The following is an 18,280-nucleotide window of genomic DNA, read 5'->3' on the forward strand; positions in this document are numbered from 1 at the left end:
GAAAACATATATATGATTTATATAGGAGATAGGATTTTGTGTAACTGTCTTTCCCAGAGCCAGAATTCTGCAAGGTAGACAAGCATCTGTTGTGTGCATTATGTCCACTAACAGCACAGCGATTGGCTTGGCTAGGTGCCCAGCTTGGCTCTGTGTCATAAAGTAACTCTCATTTTTCACTCTGAGTGTGTCTAACCTATGGTTGCTGTCTCTCCTTCTCCCTGCTCCAGTGAAAGGTCACTTCTCCATCTATATCTCCATGGAGACAGACCTGGCCCCCATGGCTCGACTGGTCCTTTATACCATTCTGCCCAATGGAGAAGTGATTGGAGATACTGTTAAATATGAGATAGAAAACTGCCTGGCCAACAAGGTGGGTCCTTCAAAGAGTAAAAATCCAGCACTTATAGTGAGTAGTCCCTGTTGTTACCTATTCCCTGATACGTGTGTGGATTGAAGGAATAAATGTCTGTCCTGGGAAAGGTCTGCAAGGCCACTGCAGACTTGCATCAAGGAGTTATTGCCTCAGTTTCAAAATCCTCTGTGCACCATTGACTCTTATCATGTAACACCACTCCCAATGCCTTCTCCTTCTCCTAATGTGGTGGAGCATTAGGAAGGTACACACCAAGTTGAAAGCCCACACGAAGCCCAAACAGAAGTGCTTAGACCTTTGTTTGCATTCCTTAAATCCAGAGTTTAACGAGCACACTGTATATGTATATCAGAGGTAAAAGACTGAAACTTCCCAATGGCCAGTTTAGAAACATCTTTTGAGCCCACGACAGACAATTGTCTGACAGAATCTTGAGACTAGGAGCAAAGTTCAAGAGGGGAAAAGGCCTCCTCACTCAAGTAGCACAACACCAGCCACTGTGAGAGCTACCAACGTTGTTCTGTGTGGACAGTGAGAAATACCTGGGAATTATAAGAGACGCACGACGGGATTCAGAAGTTGAGTTTTCTGGCCTTTCTCTTCTATCCATCAGGTGGATTTGGTCTTCCGCCCAAGTAGCGGTCTTCCTGCCACACGTGCCCTCCTCAGCATTATAGCTTCTCCTCAGTCCCTCTGTGGCCTTCGAGCTGTGGACAAAAGCGTGCTACTCGCAAAGCCTGAGGCTGAGCTCTCCGCATCCCTGGTAAGTTCCTGTCCGCCTTGGAGATGACAAGCATGGGAGGGCCTTGAAGCAAGGAGAAATGCTTGAGTAATGCAAGACCTGGGGATCGAACTCAGGTCCTCAGGCTTGTATGGCAGACATAACTGCTGAACCACCTCCTCGGTTTGTGGTGCTTGCTCTTTTCAAGCGCTATTTTAATAGAAATGTCAAAATATGTATTTAAAGGACATGTTAAGAACATTTATAATAGCTTAATAAGGAGAAAAACTTCAATAAGGAGAAAATAGTGTTGTTGTTTTGTGTATGCATAATGTGATTCTTTTTTGTACTTGTCAGAGCTTTAGATTGATGCCAACTCTAATGGACATGGAGTAGACAGTCTAGTAATTCTGTAGTGGTAAAGGAGGGCATCCGGGCATTGTAACAGTACATGAATCCCTCTCCATTCTTTGTTAGTATTTTACTAATAAAGCCACTTTGCCTGGCAGTGTGAGTCATTCACCAAACTTGAACTTAACACCCACTGTGTTCTCGGGGCTGTACTAAGTGCTGGGCAGCTGGTTATGAGCTATGGAAAGTCAGATGTCAGATGTTAGTGTCTTGTAAGATTTACACTTTTGTAATTGAAACGGATGATATATGTTTTAGAGAAAGACAAAGCAGGGGAGGGAGGTTGTGGGGGAGGAGCTAAGGAGGAGTCTCTTGTGGATCATTACAGGCTCCAAGTCCTGTCTATTCAGGCCACAGTCACTCTCCTGTGTGTCAGTACCCGTCTGCTTTACTTCTTCCCCAAAATGGGCTTGAATGCTTCATCTCCAGTATTTCAGAGTTCAGCCCTTAGGAACTGAATGACAGCCTGGAGCATGTTGTTTCTGTGAATAAAACCTTAGAAGTGCTGTTTCCTCCCACTAGGAGGGTGTTTGCAGTTCTTGTTCTCTCTGGGGCACAGGTCCTTCTTTCTTTGCAGAGTTAGTGGTCAACTCCAAGGTGGCGACAGAATTACCCTTTCATTCTCTCTCCCCAAAACATCAAATCCCCCATGGCACAGCTCACTTTCTCAATTATTAAGGTCTTTTTTCATTTTAATGTTGAGTAGATCATGTCTGCAACCAAATAGTGTAAACAAGAATCAAGACCCTCAATTAATTAAATGGGAAGTACATTAGGCTTTAGTTCTGTTGTTCTTGTTTTTTATTTTTTTTTCTCCTAGTTACTTAATAAAAAGCCACAGAGAGGTTAGCTCTTATGCGCTTTGTGTTCCTGCAGGTTTACGATCTGCTACCAGTGAAAGACCTCACTGGCTTCCCTATGGGAGTGAATCAACAGGAAGAAGACACTAATGGCTGCATTAAGCATAATGATACATACATTAATGGAATCCTGTACTCCCCAGTACAGAATACAAATGAAGAGGATATGTATGGCTTCCTAAAGGTAAACATCTTATCTTAGAGACAGGTCTAAAGGTTCTTAAAGTACCCTGTGTGGAAAAAGCTATGTTTCAAATGCCTTCTTAACACGGTTGAAACTAACAGAATAAAGGAAAGAAGTGACTTCTCCAGGTCACCAGCCCGAAGAGATCTGCCTAACATAGCAGAATCAGGACTAGAAGTTTTAATGACTAATGAAGTTTTCTTTTTATGGAAAGTCATTGCTTTGTGGTATTTATAAGTAGTGTGTATAAAATTATCACAGTCAGGTGAGTTTAAGGGACAATGTGGCATAACGCCCCTGTTTCATATGCAAACATGGAAAGTTTAATTCAGATGGGTCGCACTAATCAGACGGTCATTTCCTTTGTAGGATATGGGCTTAAAGGTATTAACCAATGTGAACATCCATAAACCCAAAGTCTGTGAACACCTCGGAGTCAACAGAAGTGAGTGTCTAAAACACTAACCTGAATAATTTTATTTAAAAATGAAATGTGGTCAAAATTAACCCAAACCTTGATTCAGATATAATAGGGCTGTGACATAATGTTCTTAACACTCAAAGCTCAAATCTGATACTGGCACCCCTCCACCAAATGTAAGCCTGTGGAGCACAGAAGACGGGTTGTGGCCTACAAGAAATGCAGAGCCAACAACACAGACACAGTAAAGAAAGGATGGACTCTGAGTGGTCAGAACTTCAGCCATCAAGAACATATATCTGCCGACAGACATGGGGCTGGAAGGAAAGGGAGGTTCCCAGGAGTCTATGAAAACCGAGTTAGAAACGCTCACAACACAGGGCTGCATTCTCTCAGGCGGGGAAAGATCTCCCACAATGGCCCTAAACTGAAGTAAACATGCTTCACTGTTTTCAGTGATGGAAGCTGCTTCTTTGCCAAATCATAGTAGGCAGTGTGGGTTTATTATTATATTGTTGACTAGTGATTGGATGTGTCGAATGTGGGGAAAAGGAAACACCTAGGAAAAGGTTCCATGACAATATATATTCTATTGAAATTTGCTACAGAGAATCAGATCTTTTCATTTATAAATTACATAATTTAATCCTTTATTACCAGGATTTATAGGAAAGTTATTTATCATTTGCCCATGTAGCTACTGTCTGTCCATGTTTCTGTTGCTGTACATTTCCCTAGTAGGTGGCTGCCAAAAGTTTACCGAACTTTGCAAATAGAAAGTGACAGTATGGGACAGCTGACTGACTGACTCTCACTCAGCATGGAATACATAGTTTTTCCATTCTCGATTCCTCTATTGCTGTAAACTGTTTCTTAAAACCACTACCATTTTTTCTATGCTACCATAGATGAACATGCATTGGCAGGCTAGCCTACTGCCCTCCTCCCTACCCAACACCCTAGGTCTCTCCATTTGGCACAATGGGCAGTAGCTTCCTGGGACTCCACAAAGTCATCTCTTCTGCATACAGTCCAAGGCTTTCTGCCACGTGTCTGCCAGTCTGTGCTTGGCATTTTCTTCCCCTGGCTCAGCTGATTCCAATACCTCAGAATTCAGTTGCAATGTCACGTCCTCAGAGAAGCCTTCCTGGTTGCCTCTCCTTTCCTGGTTCCCATATCACAGCCCCAAGCTTTCTGTGGTCATTCTTGGCAGCAGAACGGCCCCTGAGCTCTGTCTTTGTGCTCATTGCCCTGTCTTCTCTTGCCTACAGTAGTACCAGCTGCATACCACATCGTAGGCCAAAGCCACATGGATGCCTTTCTAGAGTCTTCAGAATCTTCCACAGAGACTACACGAAGCTACTTCCCTGAGACATGGATCTGGGACTTGGTGATCGTGGAGTAAGTAGCTTATTTTTATATAAGATGCAGAAATATAGATCTATCACAAGTTTGAACTTCTGCAAGTTTCCATTTTTTAGTGTATATATTTAGAATACCTGAGCACAGCGTTTCTCTGTCACTGGGAAAGTATTACTAAGGTTGAGCAACGTGGAAGCCCCCTAAGTTAAGTTGGCTTCTAAGTATCTATTCCATCATAAATGGGATTGTTGTCTTTATTGCTGTTTCAGATAGCAGATTTTCATTTTTGCATCTAACAGCATCACTGAGTTCATTTATTCATTCAATCAGTCTTTTAAAGTAACTTTTGGGATTTTCTTCATTTGGGATCAGATAATCTGTAAACAGGGATAATCTTAGTCCTTTCCAATTTGGATACTCTTTTCTTTTATTTTGACAGTATTTCTAGTATTATTTTGAATAAGCCTGAGGATGTGATCTTTACCTTGTGCTGGCAAAGCTTTTGGGTCTTCTCCATTGGTTAGAATTTTAGGGGTTCTTGTGAGCAGTTTCTATTGTATAGATAATATAATATATTACATAATATATAATACAGATGCAGACATATAGATCATTCAAAGTTTTTTAATTTCAGTGAGTTATAGAGAAAATTTCCCTCTATACCTACTTTATTGAGAGTTCATATCATGAAAAGATGGCTTTTTTTGTCCTGTATCAGAATATCTATTAAGATAATCAATGAACAAACTGGGCAGTGGTGGCACATGCCTTTAATCCCAGCACTTGGGAGGTAGAGACAGGCAGATTTCTAAGTTCGAGGCCAGCCTGGTCTACAGAGTGAGTTCCAGGACAGCCAGGGCTGTTCAGAGAAACCCTGTCTTGAAAAACCAAAAAAAAAAAAAAAAAAAAAAAAAAAAAAAAAAGAAAAAAGAAAAAAGAAAAAAGAAAAAAAGAAAAAAAGAAAAAAAAAGATAATCAATGAACTTTACCTTCCGGATGGGTCATGTGGTATGTTTGATTGAACTGTTTTGCATTCAATGGTCCCTGTTTAATCTTTTGAATGTTCTGTTGGACTCAGTAGCTATTGTTCTATTAAGAAATGTGGCTCTCTATTGATTTAAGATATTGGTTTATAGTTTGATTTTCTTTTGAGCTTCTCATCTGACTTTGATATCTCAGTGAGGTTGGTCTCTCCTTCCATTTTTGGATGTCTTTGAAAGGCTGATGTTTAATTCTTCCTTAAATTAGGGCAATTGATCAATCAAGCAATCTAGCCAGAAGAGATACACAAAATAATTTTGTGCCTTCTAAAGCTGTTGAGACTTGTCTCTTGACCCAACATTGAATCTAATCTGGAGAGTACCCCATTTGTGCCTAAGGCTGGAGAGTACCCCATTTGTGCCTGAGGCTGGAGAGTTCCCCACTTGTGCCTAGTCTGCTGTTTTCTCTCAAGGTTCCGTTAGCATCTGTTTGGTTGATTTTTTAGTTTATTATTTATTAATGGGATTTGTATGCACATTGTGTTCATGGTTGAACATAAGCTATTGATACCTTTTAGTATTTGAAAGACACTTCACCAACCAGCCATAACAGAGAGATTCTAGATCAATGATTCTCAGCCTTCCAAATAAAGTGACCCTTTAATACAGTTCTTCATGTTGTGGTGACCCCCAACCATAAAATTATTTTCATTGCCAATTCATAAGTGTAATTTTGCTACTGTTATGAATTGTAATGCAAATATCTGTGTTTTCTGATAGTCTTAGGCAACAACTGTGAACGAGTCATTCAACCCCCAAAGGGAGCATCACCCACAAGTTGAGAACCTCTACTGAGATGCTTCTCTGGTCTTTGCGCTGGTTTGAATACCCTGTTTGTCATTGTGGCCACCAGGAGCTTGGCATTTACCAGGCCCTGTCAGTGCTTTGAGACAGACGAGATGGAGACTGATCCGCTGAGACAGGGCTGCAAGCGTTTGCATTTAAAGTGTTCCAGGCCCTTCCTTTCTCCCAGAGAGCCCAGGAACTGGGTTCACATTGTGCAAAGCCAAGGAGTTTGGCTGTGGCATTGTTTCTGCTCTTCTTCACACTGTACATATTCCCCTTTCTTTCAGCCCCCTATCCCCAGGAGCCAAGCAAATATCTTGTCCTTTTGCTTGCAGAGACAGGCTGTCTGTCTGGACAATATGCCGATCTGACTCTGAGTTATCAGTAGAAGGAGCATGCAGGATGAAAGGCTCATGCAGCTCTTCAGGTTCCCAGAGAACAATGAACTCATTTAAGGCCTGGTCCTCTGGGGAAACCACTGTCCCTGAGTGTTGTTGCAGGAATGGTTAAAAAAGAGTGCAGGCACATTCCTGCCCAACCAGCAAGTCCACAGAGCCCACAGGGCCCTTGCCTGCTGTGCCTCACTCAGCAGTCCCTCTGCCCTCTGGTGGGGGACCCCCCCTCCCCCGAGTTCCTCTCGCTACCATGCAATGCCCCACACACCCCACGATCTGCCACCTCATCACCTAATTACCAGGTAGAATCAAGACTCTTAACGCTTAATTAACTAATCAGATTTATGTATAAATAATATCACAATTTACAAGATGTCAATACAATAATTTTAGAGCCAGTTGATAGTGACAAAAGTGTTATCCCCACATTTCTAACCTTATAAAATCATAGCTTCTTGTGGCTGGTAAATGCCACACAGATACATGTCTGAAGCCATCTCTGTTCTTGCTCCCCTCTGCTTCTCTCTCTCTCTCTCTCTCTCTCTCTCTCTCTCTCTCTCTCTCTCTCTCTCTCTCTCTCTCTCTCTCTCTCCTCTCCTGCTGCTACTCTTCGCTCCACCCCCTTTTCCTTGTCCAATTACAGACCTTCTCTACACTAATGTAATTGGTCAGGGAAAATCCTGGGACATATTACCCTTTCTGTTTAATAAAATAAAAAAAAACTTTCTCTCAAAATAAAAATTGAGCAGAACTATTACCATTTTTTTAAATCATATAAGATAGAGCTAACGCCCAGTCCAACATTTTTGCCAATAAAATTGAACATTGTCCTCTATCCTAACTTAAAAGACTGTAGTTCTGCACCTGGCTATGTCTTGGCTTTAGATTGAAAGTCATCTGAAAATCATCCTCTTAAATCTGTTCCTCTCAAAGTGAAAAGCCTGGGTTGGCTAGGAGACTACATAGTTTTTCCACCTCATCAGAAATCTAAGAATGTGATGTTTAATGTTATTTATTCACTTGTTGTTGAGACTAGTCTGCTCCTGACAGCTTTCCCTGTCTTGGATTTGAAGAAAACATGGAGCATCTTTGAGTTACTCCAGTCATGCTGAGACAGACACTAGGCAAGAACTGTCTCTTTTCATCTACAGATATAATAATGTCCAAAGAAAGGTCACAATTACAGATTTAGGACAGCTTGGTTTTGCTGAGACAGAGTAGGCTAGTCCTTAATATTCCTATTTCTCTAGTGTCTGTCAGATATTCATGCTCCAGAAGGCTGAAGACCGATGCTACAGCATTTTGATGTGAGGGAGCTTTCTGTGGCTATCAGAAGTAGGAGCCCAATGTCTCCCCGTGACCCTGACCTCAGACCCCACTTCTGTCTGTGCTGAGCCCTGGGAGAAATCCACTGGGCATGTGCATCGTCTATTGCACATTTTCTCGTGTTCTCCCTGGTTTCAGAGATCTCAGACTGTGAGTACCACTCAGTCCCTGAGATAGATGGCTTAGGAGGCAGACCAGACCCTTGGACAGAACTACAAAAGTTGAGGTGCTTAATACATTCACAAATTCCTTCCGAGGAGAAGCCTGAAGCTGCTTTGGTCACTGAAGGAGACCCCTGGGGTAGAATAGTAGAAAGCATCTACCTGTGTATTCAGGCTCCTAGTGGTCTGCTGTGTACCCTCCTCTAATGTGGGCTAGGAAAGAGTCCAACTCCCAGAGAACCAAGGAGGCTCCAGGAGCCTCTTCTAGGAGAAACTGAAAACTCTTATCTAATTAATCAGTTTCCAATCCCATTACTGTTTTCAGGAGAAGTTATCATGTTATTTATATCCTTTGAGTCAGAAGAAAAAGCTTTTAGAAAAAAATTAATTATAAGATTCTAGAAAATGGGCATAAGAACCAAGCAAACACTTAACGTATCAATCAAGATCTGCTCCTTTACTGATATGCAAACACAGGTTAAACTTAAAATAATTTCGGTCAAATAGACACAGTAATAGCAAAAGTAAAAATGATACAACTGGGATCATATTTTGTAGCAAAAATTGGTATCAGTATCAATTGCATGCACAGTACCTAACTATGTTTTGGGGTGAGACTTAGCTCTAATTGTCGGGAGATGATTTTGATATAGGCTTAATTGGAAACAGAAGACAAGCCCACCATTTCCTCACGTAAAGTCTTGGCTTTGCTCTTCCATTACTGGAATTTCTACTGAGTGCATTTAAGTTCTGGCCATAGAATCATTTACAGGGTTTTCTCCTAAAGGAGATTGATTTAGCTAATCACTTTCTCTACTTCACATCCTACCCCCTGCAGCTCAACGGGAGTGGCTGAAATGGAAGTGACAATCCCTGACACCATCACTGAATGGAAGGCTGGGACCTTCTGCCTGTCCAATGACACTGGACTGGGCCTGTCTCCCGTGGTCGATTTCCAAGCCTTCCAGCCCTTCTTTGTGGAGCTCACGATGCCCTACTCCGTAATTCGTGGAGAAGCCTTCATGCTCAAGGCCACTGTGCTGAACTACCTCCAAACATGCATCCGGGTAGAGACTCATTTCTTTTTTTTTCATTAATTTTTTATTAATAAATTAATTAATTTACATCCCAATACCAGCCCCCTCTCCTCCCAGGCCCCCATTAGCTCCTCCCCATATTTCTCCCTCCCATTCTCCTCTGAGAAGGGCAGAATCCCTGGGTATTACCCCATCCTGGCACATCAAGTTACTGCAGAACTAGGTGCATCTTTTCTCACTGAGGTCAGACAAGGGGGCTCAGTTAGCTGACAAATAGGCAACAGATTCAGGGACAGCCTCCTGCTCCAGTTGTTGGAGGACTCACATGAAGACCAAGCTGTATATGTGCAGCTTGGTTGGTAGTTCAGTCACTGGGAGCCTCCAAGGGTCCAGGTTAGTTGATTCTGTTAATCTTCCCATGGAGTCTCTATCCTCTTCACGTTTCTCAGTCCTTCTCTCATTTCTTTAATTAAACACACACAGATTGAAAGTCATATTCATAGTAATACCAAGAAGGAAATTAAAAAAATAAGTAAAACCCACCTCTTGTCTACTACAGAGGATGAAGCTATCATACATAGATTTATATGTTAGGAAAGTGGATTATCTCTAAGAATCAACCTACAAAGATGAATGGAATTGATCATAATCCTTTAAAGTTAGGTCATTTGTGCAATAGAAAAATGTCTTACGCAAGCAAGCATGACCTTCCCCATCTCATGTTTTAGCATTTGTAGATCCAACTTCTATGTTTCTATATATGTATTTTTTTCTCAGTGTGTTCATTATACAATGCTTCATTTTAAGTGTTGTTTATGTGCATCTCTCCTTGGACAAAACCATAACTATTTATAGACTTTGAGTAGTAACTGAGGCAGGGAAGAGTCACCCTTCCAGGTCCCAGAAGGGGTGCTTACCCAGGCAACACTCCCTCATTGTCATTCTTCTGGTTCCAGCGCTTGCAAGGCCAAGCACCACTCCAAGTGCTGAGGTTTATCTGTGAGGTGCTAATAAATGAATCACAGTACTGGGGCCTTATTTGTCTCGTTGAAGTTAGGTAACTGAAGTCTAACCATCTCCAAGTAGGCTTCTGTTTAAACCTGGTCTTCTACCTTTAACCCTGCTTCTTGTGTGGTCACAGGTTACTGTGCAACTGGAGGACTCTATTGATTTCCTAGCTGTCCCAGAGGAGAAGGAACTAAAGTCTCACTGCATCTGTATGAATGAGAGGCACACCGCGTCTTGGGCAGTGGTCCCCAAGTCATTAGGTGAGCAGCAGAGTCCAGAGGCACAGGAGTCCTGGCTGGGCCCTCATAAACAGTGCTTCTTTCCCCAGGCAAGGAGGCCCAGGCAGTAGGATCGCACTTCTTTGACTTCCGGTCCAGAATGGCACTGCCAGGTTTACTGGTGCACATCTGCAGTTCAGTACTTAGAAGGCTGACACAAGGGCAATCAAGAGTTCAAGGCCAGTCTTGCCCACATAATCAAGCCCCATCTCAAATAAAACAAAATACCAGTCACAGCAAAAGGGTCTAATGGAGCCTCACTTCCTTCCCTCCACCTCTAGTGACATGGACCTCTAGTGGATGTCGCTTCCATTTTTGATCCAGTGTTTTTTTTTAATCTAAAGTCTTGTAAATTCTGAGTTTGCAAGCTTGGGGGAAGAGGGAATGTCTACCTGGCTTTTCTTTTTCTACTAGGAAATGTGAATTTCACAGTGAGTGCAGAGGCAGTGAACTCTAAGGAGCTATGTATGAATGAGGTACCTGTGGTCCCTGAACATGGAAAGAAAGACACGGTCATCAAGTCCCTGGTGGTTGAAGTAAGTGAACCTGCCTACCTGATGGGACACACCAAGTCACAAGAGCGAACTCAGTTAAGGGTCTAATTATTTTTAGGATTTCAACTCTTCTAATGTTGAATAATGCACAGCCCATAATAAGATTCACAATAACATAAATATGTAGGTACTGTAATAATAGTAGTTGTATATTTCACAAATTTTTCATCCACCTATCATCTATCTATCCATCTATCTGTTTGTCTGGCTATCATCTATCTCACTATTATCTGTCTGTCTATCATCTATCATCTATCATTTATCTATCATTTATCTATTATCTATCAAACATCTATTATCTATCTACCATCTATCTTTTATCTATCATCTATCTATCTATCTATCTATCTATCTATCTATCTATCTATCTATCTATCTATCTATCTATTGTTCCCCATCCTTCTCTATCTCTGTCTACTCTTGCTATTTATTTTCATTAATCTTCACTCATTTTATTTTCTATTAATCCATCTTTTCCATATACTTACAATGAATAGAATTCATTTATATAGTACAACAAATCCTTCTTTTCACTGTGGGACTCCGTGGTTCCCAAATCAACACCACCCATATCCTGAAGGTCAATGCATACCATCTTAACTTTTCTTTCTTTTACCTAAAGCCTGAAGGTCTAGAGAATGAAGTGACATTCAACAGTTTGCTTTGTCCAATGGGTAAGCCTCAACCATTATAATTAAACTCTCTTTGACTAGGGTTTTATACCATTTGAAGTTCGAAGATTGTTTATATGTTCCTGTGTGATGAAACCCGAAGTGTCATCAATACAATAGAGTTAGAAAGTAGTTCCCAAGGAGGCTAGGGTATGGTGGTGCATGCCTATGATGCTAGCTCTTGGAATGCTGAGCTGGGGGATCAAAAAAACAAACAACCTATCACAACCAAGTGAGGTTTCTTCCTAAGTCAAGGCTCTAACTCCTAACGGGTTCTCTCGGCAGCCATTTTTGAAGCGACTCTTCTTTGTTCACTGTATACTTTATTCTTCATTGAAAATTAATCATCTGTACCTATGTGGATTCATCTCTATGATCTCTATACTTTTATAGTGTTCTGTGTATATTTTAATGTAAATGTCATGTGATTATAATTATGTTTGTTTTGCAACATACTTAGATACAATGTAACACCTTCAGTTCTGATCTTTTTGCTTTTTATTACCTTTGTTATTTGTTCTGATCTTTTTGCTTTCTATTACCTTTGTTATTTGTTTTTCTTCTCCCAATTTTGTAATAGTATTTGGGGGGTCCTTGCCCCTTTTGCTCCGGAATAACTTCAGGGCATTTCTGTGCCAGCTCTAGTCTGTTTTAGCTCCTGAATAACTGATGCAGAGACCTGGTATTTTATTAACTAGCTGCTGGCACCATGCTGAGCATGTGCTGAGCTCTTCTGACCCTCTTCAGCTGCCTGTTTCCCAGCTATGTGGTCCTTTACCTTCAGTCAATCATTCACTGGCTCATTGCTCCATGTTGTGTGCTTTGCAAGAATGGATGGTCAGGAAGAGGTGGTTTGGGTCTCCCTAGAACAGAGCCCTAGAGTCTTCCTCCTCCAGCTACCAAGGCTCCTGAAGGTGGTAGGCTTTCCCTGTGTGCTGCTTACTGAAGTGATCCCTGGAAATGGTCTTTTCCAAAATGTCTTTAGTGTTACTTATCCTTTCTCATACTTCCTACTCTACCCTACTCTACGCCCCACTCCCACCCCAGCTTAACCCTCCCTATTCCGTTATTTCCATCATTTTTTATATCAGTGCAGTCTATCTCTCTTCCTTTGAAAAATCCCTTCTCATGGCCCCTTAGTCATTTCCTGGTGTTTGTGGCTATTCCAAATAAAACACGCATTGCAGAGATTCAAAGCTTATACCCACAGGTGAAAGAAAACATGTGACATTTGTCTTTCTGGATCTGGATGACCTTGCTCAGAGTGATTATTTCCAAATGCATGCATTTCACCTCAGAATGCCATCCTTTCATTTTAAATAGTTCAATAATATTGCATGTGTAAATGGACATTTCATTATCCATGCATTAGTTGATGGATATCTACGCCATTCCATTTCCTGGGTATTGTGACTAGAGCAGCAATGAACATGGATGTTCAGGTATCTCTACCGTAGGACTCTATGGAGTCCTTTATGTGTATATCCAAGAGTGGTACAGCTGGGTCCTGTGGAAGATCTATCTATTTTTACCTTTTTGAGGAACCTCCACAATGATTTCTATAGTGGTTGAACCAATTTGCATTTCTCCCAGGGACGAATAAGTATCATTCCTTCTTCACCATTCTCAGCATATGTCATCATTTGTGTATTTTATTTAAGTATTCAGAATGAAGTAAGATGACATCTCAGTGTAGACTTCCGGTTATAACCACAGACCAATGTATCACTCAGCCGTCATCAGAGAAGCTTCTATTTGCAATAGATGGTGTTTAGCACAGAGACCCAAACTGCCCAAAGTACAGAGAACCAGAGATGGTAGAATGCTCAGTCCTAAAGGGAACATACATACTGCACGTACCCCCAAATCTGTCATTATTGTGTAAGAGAGGACAGAATGTGTAAGTGCCACGGGCGGTGAATAGCTACAGGGAATCAGTGTCACAGTAGAGCAAAGCTGTATGTATGAGCTCCTGGCACTCGCAACAGCATGCACATACCCAGTAGCCCATGCTAGACCAAATCATAGCATGGAAAAGGGTGTTGGGTATACAACCCCAATCTCTAGCTGTTATGTGAATGGCAGATTTTAGCTGGTGGGTGAGGAAAGACAGTTTTCCTTAAGAGTGTAGCCCCTGGAGCATCAACCACACTCTAGCAGAAGACTACACATCCAAGAATATTTGGACAGAACAAATTGGTATTGAAAGGAGAAAAAAAAAAGACAGCATTAGGTGTTAGGAAGATGGATTTGGGGAGACTTGAGGGTATGTGACTATGATTAAAACATGTGTGAAACTCTCAAAGAACAATTTTTTTAAAAAAAAATAGCAAATGTTAGCAATGTGTTTATTGATGTTGTTATTGTTGTTGTTATTATTATTATTTTATGGAGGGAATCTGAGCCAGGAAAATGGAGACAGCAAGGAATAAAGAAAAGTTTAGTACCCAAGAAGATCTGAGAAAGATATTCCACTTGGTAATCAGAGCCTACTTCTCTTGGCCACACAAATATAATTTATAAGCATTGCTTCCACCCCATAAAGAACAGTGGTGTTGTGTTGTCCTCTGTAGAGTGCTCTGCAATCATCTGTTAGGCCTGTCTGAGGTAGAAGATTGCTTAAATGAGTGCTTAATTCATTTTCTCCCTGGATGATCTGTCTATACTTTGAAGTGTGGTATTGAAATTCCCCTCCATTATTGCAATATAGTCTGTATTACTTCGTATCCTCGAATATTTGCTTTGTCTATGTACTCTGATTTGGAGGTACATGCATTTTTACAATTGTTATTTTCTCTTAAAGAATGAGTCTCTATAAATATCTCTAATTTTTCACATATGTTTAATTTATTTTACATGATAGAAGTTCCATTATCTCATTCTTTTTGTTCCCATATGGCTCCTGAGAAGGTGATTATGTTGCAGCGCTGCATTAGTTAGTTAGATCTTGTTTTCATTCATTCATTCATTCATTCATTCATTCTCAGTCCTTATATTGGAGACTCTTAACCTTTTGCATCTGAGGTGGTTATTGGCAGGCAAGGTCTGCTCCACGTGCTAACCATTCCTGGTTGTGTAGATCTTCCATTTCTTCCACTCTCAGTGTCTCCTTTTGTGGACTGACGTTTTTCTGTATGTTATTTTTAATCCTTTTTAGATTTGATTTGTGTTTCTACTAACCAGGTTTTCTCTCTAGTTATCTTTAGGCTTATATATAGGATCTTTCTTATAGAGATCTTCGTCTGAATATGTGTAATCTAACTGTGACATTGCCCTCAGGTTTTCTTTGAGTTGGACCATAGTAGGCTCCCCGGGAAGTAACTCAGAATGCCGTCTAGGGTGGATGACTCTTGGTTGTCTTTTTCCCCTGTATAAACTGGGCTTGGGGAGATCTCTGCCAAGTGTTGTGCTGACTGGAGAAAGCAGACATGAAGTGGTTAAAATGGCACCATCTTTAACCCTTCTTGTTTGGGTTTTCTCCCATTGTGGTACACCCCCTCCAGGCACCTAAGACTTGTTTCTGTGTAATTAATTTCCAAAGATGCTCTAGTCCCTGTAGAGATGCTGGCTGGGCCTTGCATAGGAAATGCTGGGGCTTAAGATTTCCTGTCTCATCACATCCTCTTTAGTCTTGGTTTTAGTAGAACAAGCACCTCCTTGCATTTGTGCTTCTATAAGTATACATTTCCAGAACATATGCTCAGCATCTTTATCTACCTCCATTGTTTACAAATGTTGCCAAAATTTTGGATTGAGAGATATTGTGATCCTGTCTTGAGTCATTACAAGAGGAGCTGAACTTTGCTATTGTTTGTTTGTTTGAGGCATTTTTATGGGATGCTGTCATGTCATTTGACCATAGATGTTTGAATATTTTGTTTCTTTTGACCTGAGTTGAATGGTATTGGCTGTTTAATGAGCACATTGTGTTTTCTTTCACCCTGAACTATGGTATCTGACTTCTTCCGTAACTCAACATTAATTTTATGAGAATGAGATGATAAACACCACAATTCCTTCATTTTCCTCTTCATATATTCCACAAAGATTTAAATGGCACATGTATTTATTTACCAATTGTTAGTACTTTATTTTCAGCAAGCCAGAATATTTTCTTCCACCTGTTTATTTTTATTTTAGCTTTACTTAGAGCATTTTTTTCTTGCAAAATGATTGATATTAACTGTGTGAAAAGGGTATATAGGAATAAGTTTATGAAAGGAAAATAACTATTATACTTTTCCATTTCATCTTTATATACAGAAATTATTTTCTTTTTAATGAGTTGGGTAGTATTCACTTGTTCATTCCTATTTTAGAGACCTCCCATTAAGTTATACCATATTCACATCAGAAAGAAAAAATGGGACATTTTTGTAGAGTTTAGAACTCTTGAGGGAGGTTTTCTTTGCTTATTTATACACATGAATTTTTGTTGGATTTTTCCCCTTTCATGACTTTTGAGAGAGAAGCTGTGAGTGAGTACTAAAATGGTTCATCTTGTCCTGCACACACTGTGCAGACCCTGGGGTGACTGCCACGGACCCCCAGCTCTGGACTCTCGCTGATTTGTCCCCTTGTTCGGAAATTCTACTTCACATCAAGGAGGTTTGAGATGAAATTCTGAAGATCTTTGATGCTCAGTAACCCCTAAGATCAGGGGGAAAAAGTTTTATTTTTTAAAAGGAACAACTTTTCAGAAGTAGCTTGTGGTTAAGGCACAATTCTAGTTTCTGGGCCACCAACATCTCTAAAGATCCAGTGTAGAATGGCCTTTCCTGTGACTGATACGCTTCTTGCCCTAGGGGCTGAGGTATCTGAGCAGATATCGCTGAAGCTGTCATTGGATGTGGTAAAGGACTCCGCCAGAGCCTCTGTCATGGTTTTGGGTGAGTTCATTCCCTAGAGAATTTGGGCATTAACTTTTGCTGTATTTCTTTTTTTGTTCATATATTTGTGCATGTGTGTATACATACATACATACACACACATTTATCTGTAGTTTCTATTTATACAACAAAAGACTGTTTTTACTTTATAATTTTCATTTTCTTAATTAAAATATAATGACATCATTTCCCCCTTCCCTTTCTTCCCTCAACCCCTCCTGTGTATCCCCTTGTACTTTCCCTTAAATTATTACCTCTTTTATACAAATTGTTTTGACATATACAACACACACTCTTAAATATAATAATACAGCTTCTCAGTCCATACGGTGTTACTTTTCTATAAATATTTATTCAAAACAAAAGTCAACAACAACAAAATGTGGAAGTACACACCTACAATCCCAACATTGGAAGCCTGAGGCAGAAGGGTACATGGTTTGTGGCCAGCGTAGGTTGCAGAGCAAAACCCTGTCTTAGATACATACACAAATTTATTCAATGATAATTTTAACTTCTCTTCTTTGAATTATTGTTTCCAATAATTTATAAATTCCAAAAATTTTGTTGTCCAGTCTGCACCCTTTGTAAAAGTACTCAATTTTTTTTAACATGGCTAATTATTTCGGATATAATCTTACATGTCATTATTTCCCACTCTCCCATTTTCTAGGAGATATATTGGGTTCTGCCATGCAGAACACACAGGATCTCCTCAAGATGCCCTACGGCTGTGGAGAACAGAACATGGTTCTGTTTGCTCCTAATATCTATGTCCTGGACTATCTGAATGAAACAGAGCAGCTGACGCAAGAGATCAAGACCAAGGCCATTGCCTATCTCAATACGGGTGAGTACTGAACGAGGGTTGAAGGTTGACAGTATTGTCTCAGTTGGCTTGTTCAACGAGGTCATTTATTCATTCAGCGAGTTATTTATCACTGCTATTGCATATTATCCCATTACCCTAATAGAAAACACTAGTATGGTATATTTCATAGAAAGTATTGACTCTCCAACTTTCAATAATGCATTATGAACCCAGAGCACACTTTGGATGTGGAACTGCTTAAAACAGTTTTAAAGTTTTATGAGAGATGTCAAGCATTTTGATAAATTTTCTGGCTGCCACTGATATTGAACCTGCCATATTGTTTTGCTAACCTTCCCTCCCAGGCTACCAAAGACAATTAAACTACAAGCACAGGGATGGCTCCTACAGCACCTTTGGGGAGAAACCTGGCAGGAGTCATGCTAATACCTGGTAAGGGAAAACCTTATTAAGAGCTTGAGCTCTTAATTTGAACAAGCTCTTTACATGCAGTACCTTAGTTATGTCAATAACAACTCTGTTGAGACATATGTTATTGGAATTAGAGTGAGTTATATTAAGTGAATGTACTAATATTGGAGAATTAATAAGCAGACAATCTGATATTCAGATATATGTGTGTTAATGGTGTTCCTAAAAGCCATCCTGGCCATATTGTGGCAACGTTTTCTTTTCTAAAACAGTTTTAGAGGGATATAGTGAGCATATCACATGACTTCTAGATAAGCCATATCAGCTTCAGTTGATATTATCTTGCTTGGATTGTACTTACCTTGATAGAGAAAGAATTCATTTAGAGGGGAAAGAATTTAGGATAGAATGATGCAAAATCTTATTATTACATTCCTAAGTAAAAGCAAACACAAAGTTACTACATAGAAGAATTGGTCATGTGAGGATACTGTAATCTGTACATAGCAAGAAACATTCCAAGAAGAGGTTCAAGAACCATCCCATGCTGTTTTATC

At 40.3% G+C, this 18,280-nt stretch overlaps 1 protein-coding gene across 1 annotated transcript in view; it reads left to right on the forward strand.

Moving 5' to 3' along the window:
- LOC127679148 (alpha-2-macroglobulin-P) overlaps positions 1 to 18,280 on the forward strand; it is a 50,605-nt gene that overhangs the window by 14,888 nt on the left and 17,437 nt on the right. Inside the window, exons 14-25 of the mRNA XM_052174768.1 lie at positions 231 to 373; positions 990 to 1,139; positions 2,385 to 2,552; positions 2,922 to 2,997; positions 4,245 to 4,374; positions 8,882 to 9,110; positions 10,222 to 10,348; positions 10,781 to 10,902; positions 11,543 to 11,594; positions 16,397 to 16,480; positions 17,154 to 17,330; positions 17,657 to 17,744. Of these exons, the coding sequence (XP_052030728.1) occupies positions 231 to 373; positions 990 to 1,139; positions 2,385 to 2,552; positions 2,922 to 2,997; positions 4,245 to 4,374; positions 8,882 to 9,110; positions 10,222 to 10,348; positions 10,781 to 10,902; positions 11,543 to 11,594; positions 16,397 to 16,480; positions 17,154 to 17,330; positions 17,657 to 17,744 (1,546 nt within the window). The remainder of the gene's footprint in view (positions 1 to 230; positions 374 to 989; positions 1,140 to 2,384; positions 2,553 to 2,921; positions 2,998 to 4,244; positions 4,375 to 8,881; positions 9,111 to 10,221; positions 10,349 to 10,780; positions 10,903 to 11,542; positions 11,595 to 16,396; positions 16,481 to 17,153; positions 17,331 to 17,656; positions 17,745 to 18,280) is intronic.

This window comes from Apodemus sylvaticus, chromosome 2, assembly GCF_947179515.1.
Source record: "Apodemus sylvaticus chromosome 2, mApoSyl1.1, whole genome shotgun sequence".
NCBI classification, from domain to species: Eukaryota; Metazoa; Chordata; class Mammalia; order Rodentia; family Muridae; genus Apodemus; species Apodemus sylvaticus.